This window comes from Athene noctua, chromosome 2 (assembly GCF_965140245.1).
Source record: "Athene noctua chromosome 2, bAthNoc1.hap1.1, whole genome shotgun sequence".
In the NCBI taxonomy this organism is placed as follows: Eukaryota; Metazoa; Chordata; class Aves; order Strigiformes; family Strigidae; genus Athene; species Athene noctua.
The window spans coordinates 104,312,151-104,331,471 of NC_134038.1; the positions used below are offsets into that span (position 1 = coordinate 104,312,151).

Below are 19,321 nucleotides of genomic sequence, written 5' to 3' on the forward strand. Positions count from 1 at the left end.
TGCATACTGCACTGCAAAATTTCAACATGGGGGAAGGAACATTAGCTCTCAGTAGTTTTATATCAAGGTATTTTGTTCAGCACTCTTTCAATTTCCACTTAGTAAAATTTTCACATGAACTTATTAACATCCCAATCCCTAGTAAAATGAGAATCCTTAAACTTTTAATGTCAGTAAGTATTTGTCATCTAGCACATTTTGCAGCATGTAGTTTTCCTTATACATTTTCTCCTACCTGTTGTCCTTTAAGTCCTTGTGATCCAGGCAAACCAGTATCACCCTTCGGTCCCCGAGGGCCCTAAGCAAAAACAAGTACATACATCCAAGGTGAGATCTGCTAAGCATATGGAACTAGCCCATTTTACAAAGTGTAATTTTAAATAACTGGAAAACGACCTCGAATCACTGTGGTTGCAATCTAAGAAGTCTTAAAAGACTAAACTTCTTTCTGAGTCAAAGTATTCCCTAAAACAAATATCATATAGTGAGAATCTGTTAAAAAAACCCCGAACAAGGCCCCCCCCCTCCTGTTTATCACAGTGTAGATGATATACAGAGAGAAATATGCAAACATTAATAAGAATGGAAATTCAGCCTAAAATTTTCTGTTTCCTCACTACTCTATTCTCTCTCCCTCCATGATCACTCAGCCAGACTGAATGATTTTCAACAGAATTTCTGAAGCTATATTTTTACTTAAGTTTTTTTTTAAATCTGAAATAGAAATTATATATTTGAAAATGAGATAATTTCTATATCTGTTCTGTGGCAAAAGCATTCCACTCGGGTCATATTTTTTTTTAAAAATCTTCCCTTGTAAGGGCATTTGAAGCATTTTTTTTTTACCCACCAAGAATTAAATTAAAATCTACTTGATTTCTCTATTAGTGAAGAGATAGAAAAGACCTGAGGTAAGAATGAGAAAGGTATTTTCATGTCTGTAGAAAGTCTGTAAATGACAGAGACTAAGAATTCATTATATCACTTTCTAAATGTCATCAGCTCTTTTTCAAATGAAAAGTATTTTAAAGGAGGTTTTATCCCCTTTCTTTGGCTTCTATGCAGTCCATAATACCCAGGACTTAGTAAACAACCTTCTGTAGAATTTTGGGCAATTTGCCAGCATTTTGTCAACATCATTTTTCAGCTTTCCCAGTTTTCTCCTTAGTTATTCTCAGGCAATAGGCAAAGGATCCTGAGACCATATGCACGCATCTGAACTGTAAAACAATCATAACAAGGGAAAATCTATCACATTATATAGAATATAAATATAGTAGTATAAACAATACTATACGAAGTCACAAGCGAGATAATGTTTAGATGGTGTGGTAGTCTGAGCACAATAGGTAGGTAGCATAGTGTAAGGCACCTTTTGATACTATGTCTGTGCAATGCTTTCATGGTGGCACTGGTATGTTATAAAAAATAATAAACATTTTCCAAAGGATAAAACAAAAAGGGTACACTTCTTTACTGTATTCTGTAGTGGTGACAAAAGAGGCCTAAAGAATTACATATACATATCAAGATAACTTTTGGAGGTCCATTTGTTCCATTTGTTTCTCCTGGCATAGGTCTTTTTCTTAAGCAGTATTTTTTCATCGGAGTCAATTACATTTATATTTAAACTACAGAACTGATTCTGAGATAAGCAGAAATACAAGATGTGCATATCACAGTATACTTCATTTCTGGCAAAGTTAATTTCTACCATAGTTGTTGATTCCATAAAGACCTACAGTCATCCATGTGAAAATTTCTTAGACTTTGTGTAAATTCTGTACAATATAAATTTATAAAATATTAAACTATAGTGAAAAATATTTACTTAATCCAAGGAACATAATACTTACAGGAAATCCTGGTAGACCTGGCTTGCCTTCTGGCCCCTGCAAAATGCAAAAACCCCACTCCTTTACAAACACGTATTGCAGACTTGCAAAACAGAGTATGCATTTTCCACGTATTGCACAATTTGTGAATATTAATTGATCTGAAACTGAATGAAGAATTTAATATCTGTTGTTGTCTCATTAAATTTCCAGCTTTTCATCCACAGCTATAATCGCTGTGAGACTAAACTCACACACAGGAGCCTAGCATTCCTATTTGCAGTCTCAAGCTGAACCGAGCAAAATGCTTTATCCTAACATTTTATAACTTGAAAAACAAGAACAGAAAAAAATGGAATAAATACTATGTAAATCTTAGTTCCTGTTTTTGTATCAGTTCCACATTTCTGTCATTCTGAACATATAGTTCAGATTCAGGGCTAAGCCAATTCTTTTCTTTCATACAAACATGTAAAACCAGTTCATTCACACAGAATTCAGTTCTGCCCTGGAGTATTTCCACAGAGCTTAGTGCTGAAGTTAGAAGGACCAAAATTTTAAAGCACAGGAAACAGCTCTAGCGGATACTTAAAAGGAGACACTGAAGATAGAGCAAATATGAAGATTTGGTAAAGCAGCTTATACTCACTGGAGGCCCAAGCAGTCCTTTAATTCCAGTAAAGTTAAAAATTCCATCCGTATCATTGAGTAGTAGCTAAAAGAGCGGTTAAGGAACAGGTTATTTCAAACACCAAACTGATTACCTAGGGCACGCATACATTTTCAGAAATGTATAGATAGTTAAAGCATCCCTTTATAACTATAGAGAGGAAACCACAAATAAGGCCACAGAAAAGACTTGCTACTTCAAATTATTGTTATACATCTGGAATAACAAAACCTAGCATTTTTTTTACATTTCCTATGTGAGGATCTCAAAATGCTTTCAAAATTTTTATTAAGTCTCTCATTTTTAATTTGAAAATTATGACACCAAATGTTGCAGCCTGAAGTAATTTCTCCTCAGAGACATAAAGATCAAAATGAATGTTTTATACTCCCATATGTCGGTGGCATTCTAAAATGGTGACTCTGTCTGAACACACTCATCCTGTTGTAGAGTTAAAGTTATAATTATACTTTGGGCATGTCTGTATCACACCATGCAGTTATTCCTAAATCAGCTCTGAACACGCTGCTGTATCTACAATCAATGAAACCAGCTTGGATTCCCAAAACAGTAGAGTCACTTGAATGTGGAGCAGCACCTAAGCTAATCAGCTCCAGGTTTCAAGCAGCCTGAACAGAGCAGTGTAATAGTAATGCTGTTATACTGCTTCCTCTCCTGGAATTAAGGAGTTCGGCATTAGCTCAGGCATTTCTGCATAATTTGATCACAGAATCAGAATAACCAAGGTGGACAGGGACCTTTGGACATAATCTGGTCCAACCCCCTCCTCAATGCAGATCTAATTGGATACAGGTTGCTCAGGGACTTGTCCAGTTACGTCTTGAATATTTCTAAGGATGGAAATGCCACAATTGTTCTGGGTAGCTGGTTCCGGTATTTGAGTATTGTCAGGGTAAAAAGTTTTTGATTATATGTAACTGGAATTTCCCACATACCAACTTGTGTCTGTTACGTCTTATAGTACTGCCATACACACCCAAGAAAGGGGTGCTTCCATATTCTCTGTATCCTCTGATTGGGTGGTTGCAGACAGCAACAAATTCTTTCCTTCGCCTTCTTTCCTCCAGGCTGAACAGACCCTGTTCTCTCGGTACTCCAGTCCCCTGGTCATCTTGGCAACCCTGCATGCCCCGTGATCCATTTTGTCAGTATCTTTCTTATATTGGGGATCTCTCAGCTGGACACAGTACTCCAAAAGCAGTCTTATGAAATGCCAGTCACAGATTTCTAAGCCAATTTTCCACCTGTTTTATCATCTGCTTATCCACTTTATAGGCCATCAGTTTGGTGATAGCATAGACTATGGGAGGCTGCATGGGGAGCCTTGCTAAATTCAGGGTGTACAGCATTCAGGGCACATCCCTTGTCCATAGACAAGTAATCATTTTGGTTAGGAATGAATAGCTGTTAGTAAATCCATGTTGGTTGCTTCCAATCAGATTCTTGTACTGATGTTACGATTAAGCTTTCATTTTGGTTGCAGATAGCTAACATTCAGGGGCCAGGGATTCACCTAGCACATGAAAAAGCATGTTGTCACTGATGTACTCTGAAATCTGAATGCCTCTTCTGCTTGTAACCAAGTGCAGATCAATGCTATCAGATTGCAATCTTTTGCAACTTTTGTTCTGAGTACAGTATACGGAACTAAGTTTGAAGCTACCCCTGCCTTGACCAGGAGGTTTGACTGTATGTCTTCCAGAGATCTCTTCTAATTATTTTATGAGTACCCGAATAGTATTTTTCTAATCTGGGAGTGAAGGACAACACAAAAAAGGACAGACCTGCTTGGTCACATCACATATCCTATCCTATCTTATCCAACATCATCTGAGCGTGGCAGTGTACGGTCAACTTTCTGTACTTTGAGGTCATATTAGCATCATGATCCATGCTGCTAAAGTTTGTTGCTTTTACTGGGTGCTGCTACCTGCTCCCTGTCCTCATGTTCTACAAAAAACACTGGAAAATTACAAAATAAAAAGACAGTTCAAGTCCTGCAGGCAGCACTCCATCTCCCAGCCTGCAGGAGCTCTCTGCTGCATTGCTCCAGGGTTAGCATGGTGCTGTTGGTCCCACTCTATTCCCAGCTCTCTGTGGCCCAGAAAGGAAACAGGACATGAGCTGTTACTTTAATGACAGTAATAAAAAGAGTCTTGTTGCTGTAATTGTTCTGCTTTATCTACAGCTGGTGGCAGAAATCCAGGAACCCTGGGTTTACATTGTCTTTTCATTGTGGAATTACTCAGTATTCATTCTTTTGGGGCTCAGTCCAAACTGTATTGATGTCAGTGGAAAGAATCCCAAAGGCTTTGCTGAGCTTGGGATCAGGCACTTTGTGTATTTTATAAATAGAGTTTAGCTGCAAATGGAATTTTTGGTTGGAAGTCAGAAAACTGTACATAGTGCTGATGAAGATCTGAAAATAGAGGGTACAAGGATAATGAGTAGAGAAAAAGATCGCACTCTTCACAACCTGATTCAGGTATATAGTTATTTATCTTCCTTTTTGGATGTGCAAGCAGCTTTAATAGCAACAATCCAGCAATGTAACTTTTCAACACATCAAATCAGTTCAGAAAGTGCTGAATACAAAGTAAGGACATTGTTTTTCATATATTCTTCACTGTTATGAGGAGGAAGAAAAGTAGTTTTTAGTGCGATTGTCTGGGTTGGGTTCTAAGTAAACTTTCAGCTTTGTATCCAAATGGCATCACTATGCCCTTATTATAATGACAGAAAACATAGGAAACACAAAATCTTGACATTTGCTTTACACCCCCAACATTAACCTTTCTTCAGGCCTTTAATTCAGTTCTTGTACCTAAACTATGGATGAATAATGGCAGCAATAGATAATTGTTTAAAAGCTTTAAATTTAAATCCAGTAAAATTTCTCTATTCAAAATTATTTCTGTAGTGTATCTAACTAGATTGGAGAGATAAAATTGCAATGATTAATACGATTTACTGGTTATCATGATCCCATGCATGAAGATGCACTATGTATCAGAGATGATGCTCCAAAAAAGCAAAATAGGCAATAAAGAGTGAGGAATATTGATTTTAGTATTTTGGAATATCAAACAGCAGCAAACTGAGAGACACTATATTTTAAACAGGACAGTTCAGAGCAAACTTCATGCCTGAGAGCAGGAAGTAACAGAGGCAGCAGAAAGGACTGCAAGCCTCCAAGACCCGTTCGTGGTGTTGGCAGGTACTGCAGAAGCCTGGAAATGGCTGTGTTCCACTGCAGACCTACGGTTTGTCTTACCATGTCTTTTCACAGTGTTAGAAGTGGCTCCTGATGGAATCGAATCCCTACAGTTCACATAGGGACCAGGTTAAATGAGGAGGAAACCAAGGTCCACTTTTCAGTGCAGTTCAATCAATGTGCTATTGGCTGAAGCCTGGCCCCGAGCCACAGCTGTCCAAATCAGATCTTAACATTTCAATAATACTGAAACTGCACCAGCTCTTTAACTTGTTTTATTTTGATCAAGCAGCAGAAACTCTGTTTAGTTGTAGCCAGATGGCTCTTCATAAAAAAAACACCTTTCTTCCAACTCTGATAGATCAGTCCATGGGATTTCCATAGCCCAAGAATTGTTGTTGCCTTTGGCTACACGATGGTTAATGAGTGAACTAACAGACCCTGACCCTGGGAGTGATCTCTCTAATTGCCCTGTGGTTCCCCTAGATCACTTAATTGATCTCTGCTACTCTACTCATGTCAAGCCAATATCCACACTACAACAGCCCGTAAAGGTGTTTATTTTAGTTCTGTAATTCCAACTGCAATTGATAGGTCTACTTGCAGTAGTTTTTTCTGTATTTGAAGCTAACTATGGAAGATGAGAGACTAAGTCAATAAAATGTATTTGGATAATTTCATCTTCTATCTCAACAAATGTATATCAAGCAAAGGTCCCATTCTTATACAAATATTAGTGAGGTAAGTAGAACTCGGTGTCATACATAGTGACATATTCTTACACACACGTGTACGTTTAATTAACTGTATCAAAACCCCGCATACCACGTTCTCAGAGAAATTATCTGATTAACAATATAGAGGATTTGAAGCATATGAGGATAGATGCTCTTGATGTACTCACCCAGAATACCTGTTTGCTACAAATGTACATAAAGCCACATATATTATGAACCCTACTTTATAAGAGAGCTTGCTTCTTAAACTTCCAGGTATTAAGAGATGTATTTAAGACACTTAAGGTGGGTTTGTAATGCACCTAAGGCAAAACAGCTTCTACCAGGCTCTATACATTTCTGAAATGCATGGTAAAGGTAGTTCATCCAGAAGTTCTGGAGAACTCAGAAGGTGCATGTTAGGTTTCTTTAGACATTACACATTAGACAGACGTGTGGACTGTGACTATCACAATGTGTAGGGAGTCATGCAGCCTCCAGCAAACTAGTATAATTAGTTTGCTATGTCAGCTTCAATAGTCTTTTTACATTTTTTATACATACTGTCCTCCCTCTGAGGCTCTCACAGTGTTTTTTCAAGTATTAATGAGCTAAGGAGCAACACATTTAGGTTCATTATTACTACAGAGTCGGTTAGTCACTGATAAGAGTTAAGGCCTTGCAATGACATCGTGGCAGGGCTGTGAGAAAGAACATGAATTTTACATCAGCATTTCTGTCACAGCTATTGAGGAATTTCCCAGAAACGGCAACAGAAACATGATAAAGTGTAGAGCTGGCGACAGTCCCAGTTTGAGCAGGACTTTGAACCAGATGATCTTCAGACACCCCTTCCAACCAACATTTCTGTGAATCTATAATTCTGCTCATCCAAGAACTTAGGATCCTAAGATTCTGGGTGGTTACTCAGTAAATTCAGTAAAAAAACCTCCTCAGCTCTTTTGGGACTGGCTATGTGGGCTATGGGATGCCAAATTATGGGATGCCAATTTTGCTATCAGTAGCAAAGGCCTAAATGAACGCCTAGTTGTTTCAGTCAATAAAAAATGTTATGTGTAGGTCAGCTTTATGATTATATTGGTGCCCAGCTCCCTCTAACAAGATTTCTCAGCTGGGCATTTTCCCTACATGCAATCACAAATCACTTCTTACTGCCATTATATGCATTCCTATGGACAAGTCTGGCTGTTATAGGCACCTTCAGCTCTCAGGGGTGAATAATTTCCTGTAGCCACTCACAGCTTCTCCAGTTCTTAATGTCATACCAAGCCAACAACAAGGATTTTTGTTGTCAGCTTGAAATGGGATTCATCCTATTTTCTGGCATTTGCCACTGCTAACTAGTATTGTTTTTGCAAAGGCTTTTACACAAAGCAAAACTGACTGAAAATATACATGCATCTAAAGGGTATTGGACAGTTTTTATGAGATTCTAGGATTTTACCCTTTTGTACTTTCGGCTGTTGCTTCCACAACAGTCAGTGCTCTGGTTTGTATAGTGGACGCCTGTCAGAAAACACAATGTATCTCTCTCCTAGAGACTGCTGTCTTAGGTGCCTTGCTTTGTTAAACATTCCCAGTTTTTTATTTCTCTGTTGGTTTTTATTTGATGTTTGCAATTCCCGCAGAATCACCTGGAGAGTTTCTGAGAAGCTCTCAATATGATCCCATAATTCTTGTATGTAAGATTTTCACCCACTTTCCTTCCTATTTTGCCTTTTCAAAATAAATCCATTTGATACAGAGACATGCTGAGAATTTTTTGTTTTGAGGAGTAGACTTATGACCTGAAAATCAACAGCAGAATTGACAGTTTGTTAACCACTTGTTCCCTCTTCTCTGTCAGATGAATTAGAGACTTTAATGCTCAACAAACATGCTTACCTCAGGTATTGCTATGATTGGTCCTGGTGGTCCTGGTGGTCCAGGAGGTCCCACAATACTGGTCCCATCCTGTCCTGGTTTGCCCTATTTCAAAAGCATTACAGGTGGAAAACCTATTTATTAAGTACTACACTTCACATGTATTTCTTAGAAAGAATGAAATCCACACAATCTCACCTGAGGTCCTGGGTCACCCTTCTCCCCTTTTGGACCCTGCATGTGATTAAAAAAAAATGAACATAAGTGACTTAAAAGGAAAAATTGTGAAAATGTGCTACTTCTACCTTCGCAAAAAGCTCAACAGTAAAATGCAGGTATGTGAGAGATGAGAAACCAGGCCTGTGAGAAACTAAGACAAACAACCTGGGAAAGCAAAAGTTGAGGCTGATTGAAGAAATGCCTCAAACACTCGCAAGACAAATCTCTGAGTCACAGGGTGCATTCCGTGGCGGCCGAAGCTGATAACGCTGCCAGATGTAGCTGGGGGAGAGAGCCCCGTGGAGACAGGACGGCTCTCCTCTGGGGCACCTGGGCAAATTTCAAGGGCCATGTGTCCGGTGAATGAACTTTGCTTCATTATCCACGAAATGCATATTAAAGTGAACACCCCTCAATATGCTAACGGGGGCTGTCATGATCATGCTGATTACATCATCCCATGAAACACCTTACCCCTCCCAGTACATGGGATACATAGGTATGTGGGTTGACCTAGGGGACGGACCCAAGGAAAGTGGGTATGAATCAAAGGGGAGAAGAAAGGGCGCTCTCTCTCTCTGCCCCTCTCTCTCTGCCCCCCTCTCCCTGCCCCCCGACCTTCTGGAGAGAGCAGTGAAGTGAAGAAGACAGCCGCCTCCTGGAACCCTCGCCGGCGGGATCAGCGCAGGAACCCAGACCGGTGATCTGTACTCCCCCATTCCCCCTATCTCCCTCTTTTCCTTTTTCCATTAAGAAATGCAAGGCATATTATATTGCTCGTCACAACTTGCTCTGTACTTATCCAATTATTGTGTGTTCAATTAGTACATTGTAGGTAGGTAATCAATGCTTGAACTTGGAGACTTGTTGTCCACTCCAACTGGGGATTTGCGAATCTGAGTCACTCATCCCCCTCGTGTGAGTGGGACGTGACAAGGTACAAAATGATCAATCCCCAGCTCTCTCAAACCACAGATGGGGCCAGCTGGTTTCAACTCACACCCTCTGAGGATTTGATGTTGAAAAGTATTTCCCAGCACTTTTGACAGAGTTCACAGATGACCAGAAGCAAATGGGCACACAACATTTCATTAGTTGGGAATTAATTCAACAAGACTTTCTTTTACTGCACTGAAATCAGCCGTGCCTGGCTACTCCTTCCCTTTTCAGCATTAACCACTTCAGCTGTGTCTGGGGTTGCCCAGTGGACTGGGCAGGGGAACACAGGTGAGCTAAACAGCCATTATTCAGGCAGGTTATTTCTAAGCTTGATCAGGTTCTTGATACAACTCACTGTGCTTGAGGACTCAGACAGCTTGTCTGGCATGAGTGAATATGGCAGGGGAGAAGTAGTGTGACTTCCTAGCTAAAGATCTCTGTAATCCTCGTGGCTCTTCATCATGAGAAATACATTAAAATCAACTATGAGCCTGTTGGTTTCCCTCTAATTAAAAGCAGAGCTGATTTCTGAATAATTAAAAGCAAAAGGAGCATGGAAGAATCAGAACTAGCCTCTGGAGATTCCTGTATCACTTCTGACTGATGAGGGAGGCAAGATCAAGGGACACTCTGCTCCTGTGTTTGGTGTCTGAGGTAACCGCTCCAGGTAAAGTAGGACAAACCCAGGCCCAGCTCTCCACATGCTTCTAGCAAGTACAGTCAGGGCTGCTGCTGATCCTTAAGACATAGATTTGGGAGCCAGCGCATGTTGGTGATCACAGGTTATGACAGTCCTACTCACCACATCTCCAGGATGTCCAGCAATGCCAGGAAAACCTGGTTTTCCATCTGTACCTGGCATTCCCTGTCACAGCAAACATACTGTTAGTCTCTAAGTTCAGTTTCGAAGAAACATACGTAGGAGGCTACTACTCTTGTGGGGGGGACACAGTATAGTTCTGAATGGACTAGGGGCCACGTTTGTAGGGGGGCTCCGTGGAGCAGGCATCATCTCATTAATCATCCGTTCTCTCCACTCATCCTGCTGTTTCCCCCTCTCCAGAACAAGTTATTTTAAATGCAGCCTCAATCATTCTTCTCTGCTGCTCACTCTTCTGCTAAGCAAAAGGGTGAATTCTGTTGCTTTCCCCCAATATATATTTCATGGGTTATTTTCACCCTTCATTTAAGTGATTCTCAGACTGCTCCTGCCCCTGCTCTAGTTTAATGCCAGACTGAATACTATTGCTAAGAACCTGATCTGTTACTCCATTCTATTCTATGGGAATACTCTATTCTATGGGAAAAACAGAAGTATCACTTAGTAGTGATAATGCAGTTTACCCAGAGAAAAATGAATAAAAGACTGAATTCTTGAAGGACCAGATAAACAGTGAATTACATTTTTTGCATCTCTTTTTCTTTGTATTGTATGAAAGATCAAAGGAAATGACACAGAACAGCCTAATGATTCATCTAAGTGACAAATTTACCCTGTTTTGTTTTAGTAGTGGGGCTATTTTTTGTTTGTTTGTTTCTTTGTTTCTTTGCTTATTTGGTTGGTGGGGTTTTTTTGGATTTTGGGTTTTTTTGGTCTGGTTTGTTTTTTGGGTTTTTTCTTGGGGGGTGGGAGTGTTTTGTGTTTTTTTCTTTAGGAAAAGGTTATTTTGGTTCTTACTTTTTGTTATGCTTCAGGAAAATATTTTTGGTCTTTTACTGAATACACTTATAAAAAGGGCAGGAAAACAAGAGCGCATGTTTGCCCATAACTTGAATTCTGTGCACTGGTTTGTTCACATTTTCCATCTTGAAGAGTATCTAGTAGTACTAGAGAAACTTCAGAAAAGTCCAATGGGAATAATGGAAGGTACAGAATGGCTTCTCTATGAGACATGGTGGTTTAAACTATGACTCTTTAGCTTGGAAAAGAGACAAATGAGGAGGTGGGTGAAGAATATTGTAGAAGCTTCTAAAAGTAAAGTAGTTAATGCCTCACACTTCTAATAGATGAAATAGTGGGCATCAAATGAAAATAGGTGGAAAAGGTTCATGGGATGTCTAGTTAAACTGGCAGAGCACCTTACCCCAAGTTCTTGGAAATTGTAGAAGTCTGCATGAGTTCCAGGTGAGACATCAAATTCACTTGAGGAGACCTAATTGTGGTTCAGACACCATTTCTAGCTGGGAAAGTCTCTGAGTCACAAATTGTTGAAGTCTAGGAGGTCACTCAGGAAGACTATGATGTAATACTTGCCCTTTTACAAGGTCAAACTGCATCTAAGCATCTGCTTAAACTTCATATGCTTTTGACATTTTTGGAGACAGGATACTGGGATGCAAGGATATGACCCAATAAACCCACTGAGAATTATCTAATACTCTACAAGAGTGTCTTAAAGAACAACAGAGTTTCAAAGCATCTGAATTCAAATGGTCTTCTCTGCTGAATATCTGGTGTGATAGAAAAATTCAAGTTAATATTTCATAGGACGCAAAATCCTCTCTCTTCTAATCACAAGCATAAAAGATTTAATGTGTCCATTAAGAAAGGGTATTCTCTCTGTTATTTCTGTTTTTTGTCTGTGATCAGCAAAGCATGTGGCTCAGGAATAAAAATTCTGTTTATGAAGATAATTTATAATTTCTGAAGCACTCTAATTTTCATTTTATAAACAAGTGCAGGATAAAAGCTGTCTCTGATTGTTAATGGTATTTAGGCACCTAAGGAACTGCTGGGATTTAGGTACCTACATGAGTAGTAAAAATGGTACTTGTGGCTTAAGTCTCCAGTGCTTGTGGAAAATTATATGTGGATAATCTATCTGCAGCAAAGGTAATTGGACCAAAAAACATTTCTCCAACAGAATGCTGTAATTTCTGTCATGTTAGTACCTGCAGATTAGCTTCCTACTATTACAAATGCTGAATAGTTTCAACAATTGATTTTCCTAACATAATTTAATTTGGAAGAAAAGATCCAGGATAGGTAAGATGCTTTACTGTAAATAATGTATCCAGAGACATCCTTATTTCTAACTCTATATTTTAAGAGTGTAGGTCATTGCTCAGACATAAAAGGACTAAGAACTTTTTAATCTGAGGATTGAAGTGATAGATTAATTATTTTTAAATATCACTGTAGTCACTCCACTTACAATATATGCATATCTTTGAAATGTATCAGTCACATCAACAGTAATAATTACTAGAACAAGGACCACAGAACAAAGCACTTGCATGTATAAAAATTACTATAGTTTCAAACAGATTAAAGAGTTAAACTGTCCTATGTACCAATGCATCAGCTGTAATTATCATGCTGACAAATATCTGTGTGAAATGGCAACACTCAAAATATGTACAGCAGATGGAATTTATGGCAAGCAGAGTCCTGCTACATTGATTTAAAAAAAAAAAATAAACAAGCAGATGATGCTAGAAGACTGTGATAATACTCTTGTAAATATTCAGCAAGCAGAAGGGTAGATTCATAATTGCTTTTATCTTGTTTCATAAAGAAACTCTTGATTTCAGTGCTGTCCCAAATGCAAGGGAAAATTTTTATTTTATTTTATTTTATTTTATTTTATTTTATTTTATTTTATTTTATTTTATTTTATTTATTTTCTGTGAGTCCTAGCACTGCCCTCTGCTGGTTTATGCTTGCAAAAAGGACGCGAGCCAGCCAGGGACTGGCAAAAAGAAGCACAGATGCAAGCAGAAGCTTTCGGGTGGACTCCAAGAGGACTCCAAACCAGAATAGACAGGGTTAATGATAGGAAATATTGGAGAGGAAAGAATGGACTCCAGCTCCATTCATTTCAGCACTAACACCGTGTAAAGCAGTGTGCATTTGGCAGGTTTCCCTGTCGGTGGGGTCTCGTGTAGAAGCTGCACACTGGTGCATGGGATGAGTTAGACAACAAGGACAAATTACAACTTGGAAGCCACAGGCTGCACATTAGGAAAACTGTCTTTCCAAAGAGGATAGTGAAGCACCAGAACGAGATACCCACAAAGTTCTTGGAATCTTCCCTGGAGGTATTTAGGGCTCAGTGAGACAAATCCACTGCTGATGTGATCTAGTGTTGGTGATAATACCACTTTGATATTGGACTAGATGACCTCTGGAGGTCCTTTCAACCACCATTTCTGTAATCTTGTACCTCCTGAGTGGCCAGGTGTGGGTTAGGAGGAGCTTGGCTGCAGGATGATGGGCAGGTTCTAGCACAGAAATAAGCAACAATGATGCCCTCTGTGCTGAACACCAAATTGGGGTTGTGCACGGCTCCTGAGGCCTCTGCTCAACATGATGTGCATATACTACTGTACCACAGACATGTGTCATGAAGGGAGTGCTGTGGTGTGGGCTGCTACCTACACACCCTGATATTAAGGAGGAAGAGGGCGTGTGGATCTTAGGTTTTTATGTAAACTTTGATGATTTTCACTTTTGTTCTGGTGAAAATGTAAACAGCCCCCCAAAACACTATGGCTCAGGCACCTGAGGATTTTAAATGCAATTTTAGCCATATTTTGAACAGAAGTCTTAAGCAACAGGTTACACTGGCTCCTGATAATTCAACCGAGAAAGGGTTGTATTTTTCCAGAGAAGCCTCCCTGAGCTTTAATATGCTGACAGAGCAAGAAATGTTCATTATTCCCTGAGCACATTAAGAAAGGAAACAAAGAGAAAGAAATGTCTGAGTGTTTAGATCAAGTTAAATGAATTTCCCACCTTTGAACCTGGTGGACCAATGTTGCCTCTTTCTCCCTGAAATGGAGACACAGTAGGGATCAAGTATCAAAGTGAACAGTAAATACAAGGGTTTTAAACATACATCTTTCTTTCCTTACAACAAAGGAACCAAGTGGAGTAAAATGATCAGCAAAAATAAGGCATATTTTTGGTAAAGTGACGCTCAACACACATTGGTGAAACGGTTTTGGGGGCTTAACCTACAAGTTGCCATCCACATCTTGGAGTTTCTGGTTGCCACACATTATTTTTGCTGAGCATCTACCAAACCACATGTCTGAACCTTCATTTTGGTGTCTGAAATCAGCACATGGTAACATTCCACAGATCTACCAAGGCCACAATAACCTTGTGCCTTCACAAATGACCCACCATCTTCCTTCAGCCTAGTTAACTCAGCCTCCCCCACACTACTGTTCTCCGCATCTACCCAGCCACTGCATCATACCATGAACAATGTCATGAGTGCTGCAATGTTCCAACCCTGGGACTGATTCCGCAGCAGTCTATCTCTGAATAGACACGATTCCTTGATTTCATTACAGACAGAGAACACGCAATTTAGTGTACTTGATTTGAGACAGAGAATATAAACAGGAATAAATCAGCAAGGAGCTACAACCGTTGCCTCAAATGTTATGTTTATGCTTACCCTCTTTTAGGAATGCATGAAGACTGCAGACTGTTTTTAATGAAAATGTTTTTTTCATAATAATAAAAGTGAAAGCAGAATTTGGATCTATACTTACTTGCTAGGAAAGATAAAACTTTGATCACAGAAGGCCTTCTCTGACATCTCTACTAGTCTGGGGTATTTGAAGGATGAAGATGTATGAAACATAACTATACCTTAAACTCCTCGTGATGCATTAGCTCGTGGTTTTTGGAAGTGGGTGGTTGTTGTATTTTGCCACTGTTGCCTAGTGAAGTAATTTATAACCATGAAAAGTGGGTGTAAAATTCATCCCCACGAGAATGGTAGCGTATTATAACCACTTTATATTAATTTTTCTGTAGTGTACCTCATTTTGTAAGATGTCAGGCAATATTATGTTCCTTTCTGTGTCTTCATGATCTTGGGGATGAATGTCTCAAAACTGAACAACTAAAATCTTAGTGCAGGTGGTGGTGAAGTCTCTTGGCCAAGGTTTATGACTATCTTTTCAGTACTGGTACAGTACCTAAACCCTAGGAATGATGCCACCTCCATTTCTGAAGTCTTTGTGAAGCAGTATTTTCACAATATTTTAAAAACAAAATTTCTAGTTAGGGGAGGAAAATAATGTCTTTTCAGCATGAAGACTTGGCAGCATCATATGAGAGCACATCTATTCTAGCCAGCCCTTTGCAGTATCATTCATTAATACATGCTGTGCAAATGCTTGATTTTTTTGACTCATACATATTGTTGTCCTCCAGCATTAACAGGACTAGTACCCCATGGAGGGAATTTTTTCAGCTCTATAAGCTGAGCTCTGTAGATTCTAGACATAGGGGAGTAGCCAGATCTTTGATTGCTGCTGTTCTATGAAATAGATACATGCAGTTATGGCTGGCAAGGTGCTTTCTGGGTAGTCAGCGACTGGTGCTGTGTGTGTTCAGGTGTAAATTTTAGGAAGAGAGGATGGAGTCCCCCACCTATCTTTTTCCATATGTTGCTATCTCAGTGTTGCTGTCATTTCCCAGGGCAATGAAGATTTCAAATTTCTTTAACTCCACATTTAAGGTGCTGAAAATATGTTGTCATGCTGTGCTGTTAACCTGAGTGGTACTTGAGCTTTATAGAGGAATAGGAAAAGCCTCTTCCTGTCTAAGGTCCCTTTCTGTGAACCTGCTCTTCTTTTTTCTCTGGCTTTTATCTCTCCATTTTTTCCTCATAGGTTACTTAACCAACAGTAGCATCAAAGTGGAATAATTCAGTCACTACTAAGCTCAAATCAAAACCAAAGCAAAGTAGTAATGACACCTCCCTTCTTCCCCCCAGCATCTTCCAGAACATTTTCCTATCACTTTCTGGGATCATGCCAGAAAGTCTCTTCCTGCAGGTTTCTCTTTCAACAGCATACATGTAACCTCTTGGAAACCAGAATGATGTATAAATGAGCAACAAAGAGAAACTGCCAAATGTCCTAAAAAAATTAAACAAAAATGCCATGTTACACCAACTGCCTTGGAATTTAACGGCCCAGCTGGTATTTACTCACTGTTCTGGTGTGGATGTGAAATAATCCTATTAATATACATTCTGGGTGGATACCCAGTGTAAGTGGAAACAAAATTTGTCCCATACTTAGTCAGTATATGAATGTTAAACAACAGCTGTTTTGTTAAGGCAAATGCCGGGAACATAAAAATAAAAAATTTTTGTCAAAACAAAATAGGTTAGCTTTCAAGTGTTCCTTGTTACTTAGGGTACCTTTGGTCCTAATGGCCCACGCTGTCCACGTCTTCCTGCAGAACCCTGTAAAATTACACTGAATTTACTGGTAAACCCATGCAGCATTTCATAACAATTTTGGTTAGAAAAAAAACCTTAATTCATAACACAACTGTTATAAAAATATATTGGAGACCAATATTTTGATTGGTATCAACAGAGAGTAATCAAATGTAAGCACTGTTTTAGATTTGTTGGTCTAATAAATACTGCCTTGCAATATTATCATGCAAAGATCTAACGATTTTTTTCCTTACAAAGACAGCTTTAATCTTGTCACTGCATACTATACGTATTTTTAGAAGATATTAGAAATGAAGTTGTCCAAGTGCATTTGTTGCAAGGGTTTCCTTTGAAACGCTTACAATTTTTTTAATTTGCCTCCTAGGCTAAAATTAAGGTGTTATCAATTTAGAGGCAACATGGCATTGTCTTGCTAGGTTTAAATGTAGCTTGAAACAAACATTTGGGGAGGCAAATTTCTCTCTTGTCTCTATAAGGTGACATCAGGTGTAAAATACAATTAGGACTCTGGTGGTAAAATGAACAACAGTTCATTATTGATCATTTTAGGAAGTTGAATGGAAAGAAAAGAATTCAACAAAGTGATTGAGTTGTCTTCATCTGGAATATGAAGACAAGACACTAATAAACCAAACAGCAGCAAAACCTTACCCTGATCTGAGGAAGAAAGAGAATAGAAACCCTGGAAATGATAGCTGAACCTACAGACAAAATAAATTTGATACTTCTAATTCAAAGCATAACCACTACTTTCTCATAAAAGATTAATAAAAAATTCAACAGATACAAATATAGTGCAAATAAATGTAATTTATTTCCTAGCAGCTGCTTTGAGTTACAGCCCTCTTCGAAGCAGATATTCTATTTACACTCAAACACAATCGGGAACCTCTGGGGGTTGTCACAGGGTGTAAGTGGTTCATCATGCTTTCATGCAGTACCAGTAAGTCTGCATAATAATTTTCATGATTACAGGAAAGTTCTTATGTGCCTTCTTTACTGACTCAAATTTTGTGGAGTGACTAAGTAGTAACAGGAGAACAAAATTCCAGGATTTTGTTCAGCTCCAATAAGACATTTTCTCAGTATATATAGCTGAGTGACTGGGAAACAATGCCTGTTACAAAACCAAAATTGAGAGTAAGGCTGTCATTTAGGCAAGTCAGAATGGGCAATTTTTGCACTGGTTTTGGACATCTCATTTTGGACACCAGCTTGTTTCAGCTAATGAATTCTGTTCTTATTTTTGTAACTTTATTTTTTGTGCCACATTTTTAGTATCTAGGAAAAGATATAAGACAGGGCAAAGGTGTCTAAGATTCTAAACTGAGTCAGCTATAACTTCAGTGACTCACAATTACTAGTACTTTAAATGAGCACAGTAAAGGTCTTCTCAAACTCACTCCTGTCTCCAGTGTTCAGTTAATTTCTGATGATTCATGAACTCATAGAAAGAGGGTTGTACAGAGCCTCTGGAGGCCATCTAATCCAGTCACCCCCTTGAAGTAGAACTGTCACCAGCTCTAGATTAGGTCAGTCATGTCTCTGTCCAGCAAAGTCTTGAAAAGCCTTAAGAACCAAGCTTCCACAACCTCCCTGAGCAAATTTCCCTAGTTCTGCACCAACCTCCTAGTGAACTAGTTTCCTATGGTTTATCTTGAACGTCTCAAGCTGCAAATTGTGACCATTGTCCTTTATTGCACCATCTGGCACTACGAGGGACAGTCTGGCTTTATCATTTTTGCAATTGCCCCTGAAAGACTGGTAAGCAGCTATTAGACCTTGTCTTTGTCTCCTTTTTGCCAGACTAAACCATTTGAGCTCCTTCAGCCTCTCCTCACCGGTCGTGTACTTGAGGCCTCATGCTGTCTGTACAGCTCTCTGCTGGACTGTCTGTCTTCCCCACAGTGGGATACAAAAGTGGGGTACAAAAAAAAAATGGATTCAGTATTTCAATGCAGACTCACTAGCCCTGAATAAAGGGCTATAATAATAACTCTGTATCTGTTGGCAATGTTCTTCCTGATGTATTCCGCTAGACGGTTTGCTTTGTTTGCTGTGATAGTGCACTGTTGCCTAGTATTAAATCTGGCATCTACCATAACCCAAGGTCATCAGCAGCAGCACTTTCTTCAAACTTGGGCAACAAGACTCATTCCTGTTATTTCAATGTTTCTTTTGGAGTGAGCACAGGGGCAGGACTTCTGAACACCGAACTGGAACAATGCAGGCAGCCCTGGAAAGAGGAACGCTGGATAATTGCCTGCTTTGAAGAAGGCGTCATAGGCTGCAGTTTTGATGTTATTGCTAAGAATGACGATAAATCCAAATGATCTGGTAAGTACTGATGCATTATATTCCCATATTTGCTACTTGGTGTTTTAAAGCAGCCCACACTAGCAAAACTCTCCTGAGACACTGTGATGGAGAAAAAAACACCCCTCTGGGACATTGCTTCCACATTACTGGGAACATTTTTAATTTAAATAGTATTGCAGTTTATGCACATTTGATTATCAAATTGTAGCATTTCAGTTTCATTAGTATATATAATTCATCTTCATATGCAAGAGGGGCATCTATTAAGGTAAAACAAGAAATAG

The 19,321-nt window shown here is 39.1% G+C and overlaps 1 protein-coding gene across 2 annotated transcripts in view; it reads right to left on the minus strand.

Annotated features, from left to right (window-relative positions):
- Positions 1-19,321, minus strand: part of COL15A1 (collagen type XV alpha 1 chain) — a 153,891-nt gene that overhangs the window by 36,366 nt on the left and 98,204 nt on the right. For both annotated transcript variants that reach the window (XR_012633173.1, XM_074899784.1), the window contains exons 18-25: positions 16,674-16,718; positions 14,237-14,272; positions 10,301-10,363; positions 8,539-8,574; positions 8,362-8,445; positions 2,485-2,550; positions 1,857-1,892; positions 236-298 (exon numbers count right to left, since the gene is read on the minus strand). Coding sequence is in view for 1 of the 2 variants with exons in the window: in XM_074899784.1 (XP_074755885.1) it covers positions 236-298; positions 1,857-1,892; positions 2,485-2,550; positions 8,362-8,445; positions 8,539-8,574; positions 10,301-10,363; positions 14,237-14,272; positions 16,674-16,718 (429 nt within the window). In the remaining variant the exon portion in view is untranslated. The remainder of the gene's footprint in view (positions 1-235; positions 299-1,856; positions 1,893-2,484; positions 2,551-8,361; positions 8,446-8,538; positions 8,575-10,300; positions 10,364-14,236; positions 14,273-16,673; positions 16,719-19,321) is intronic.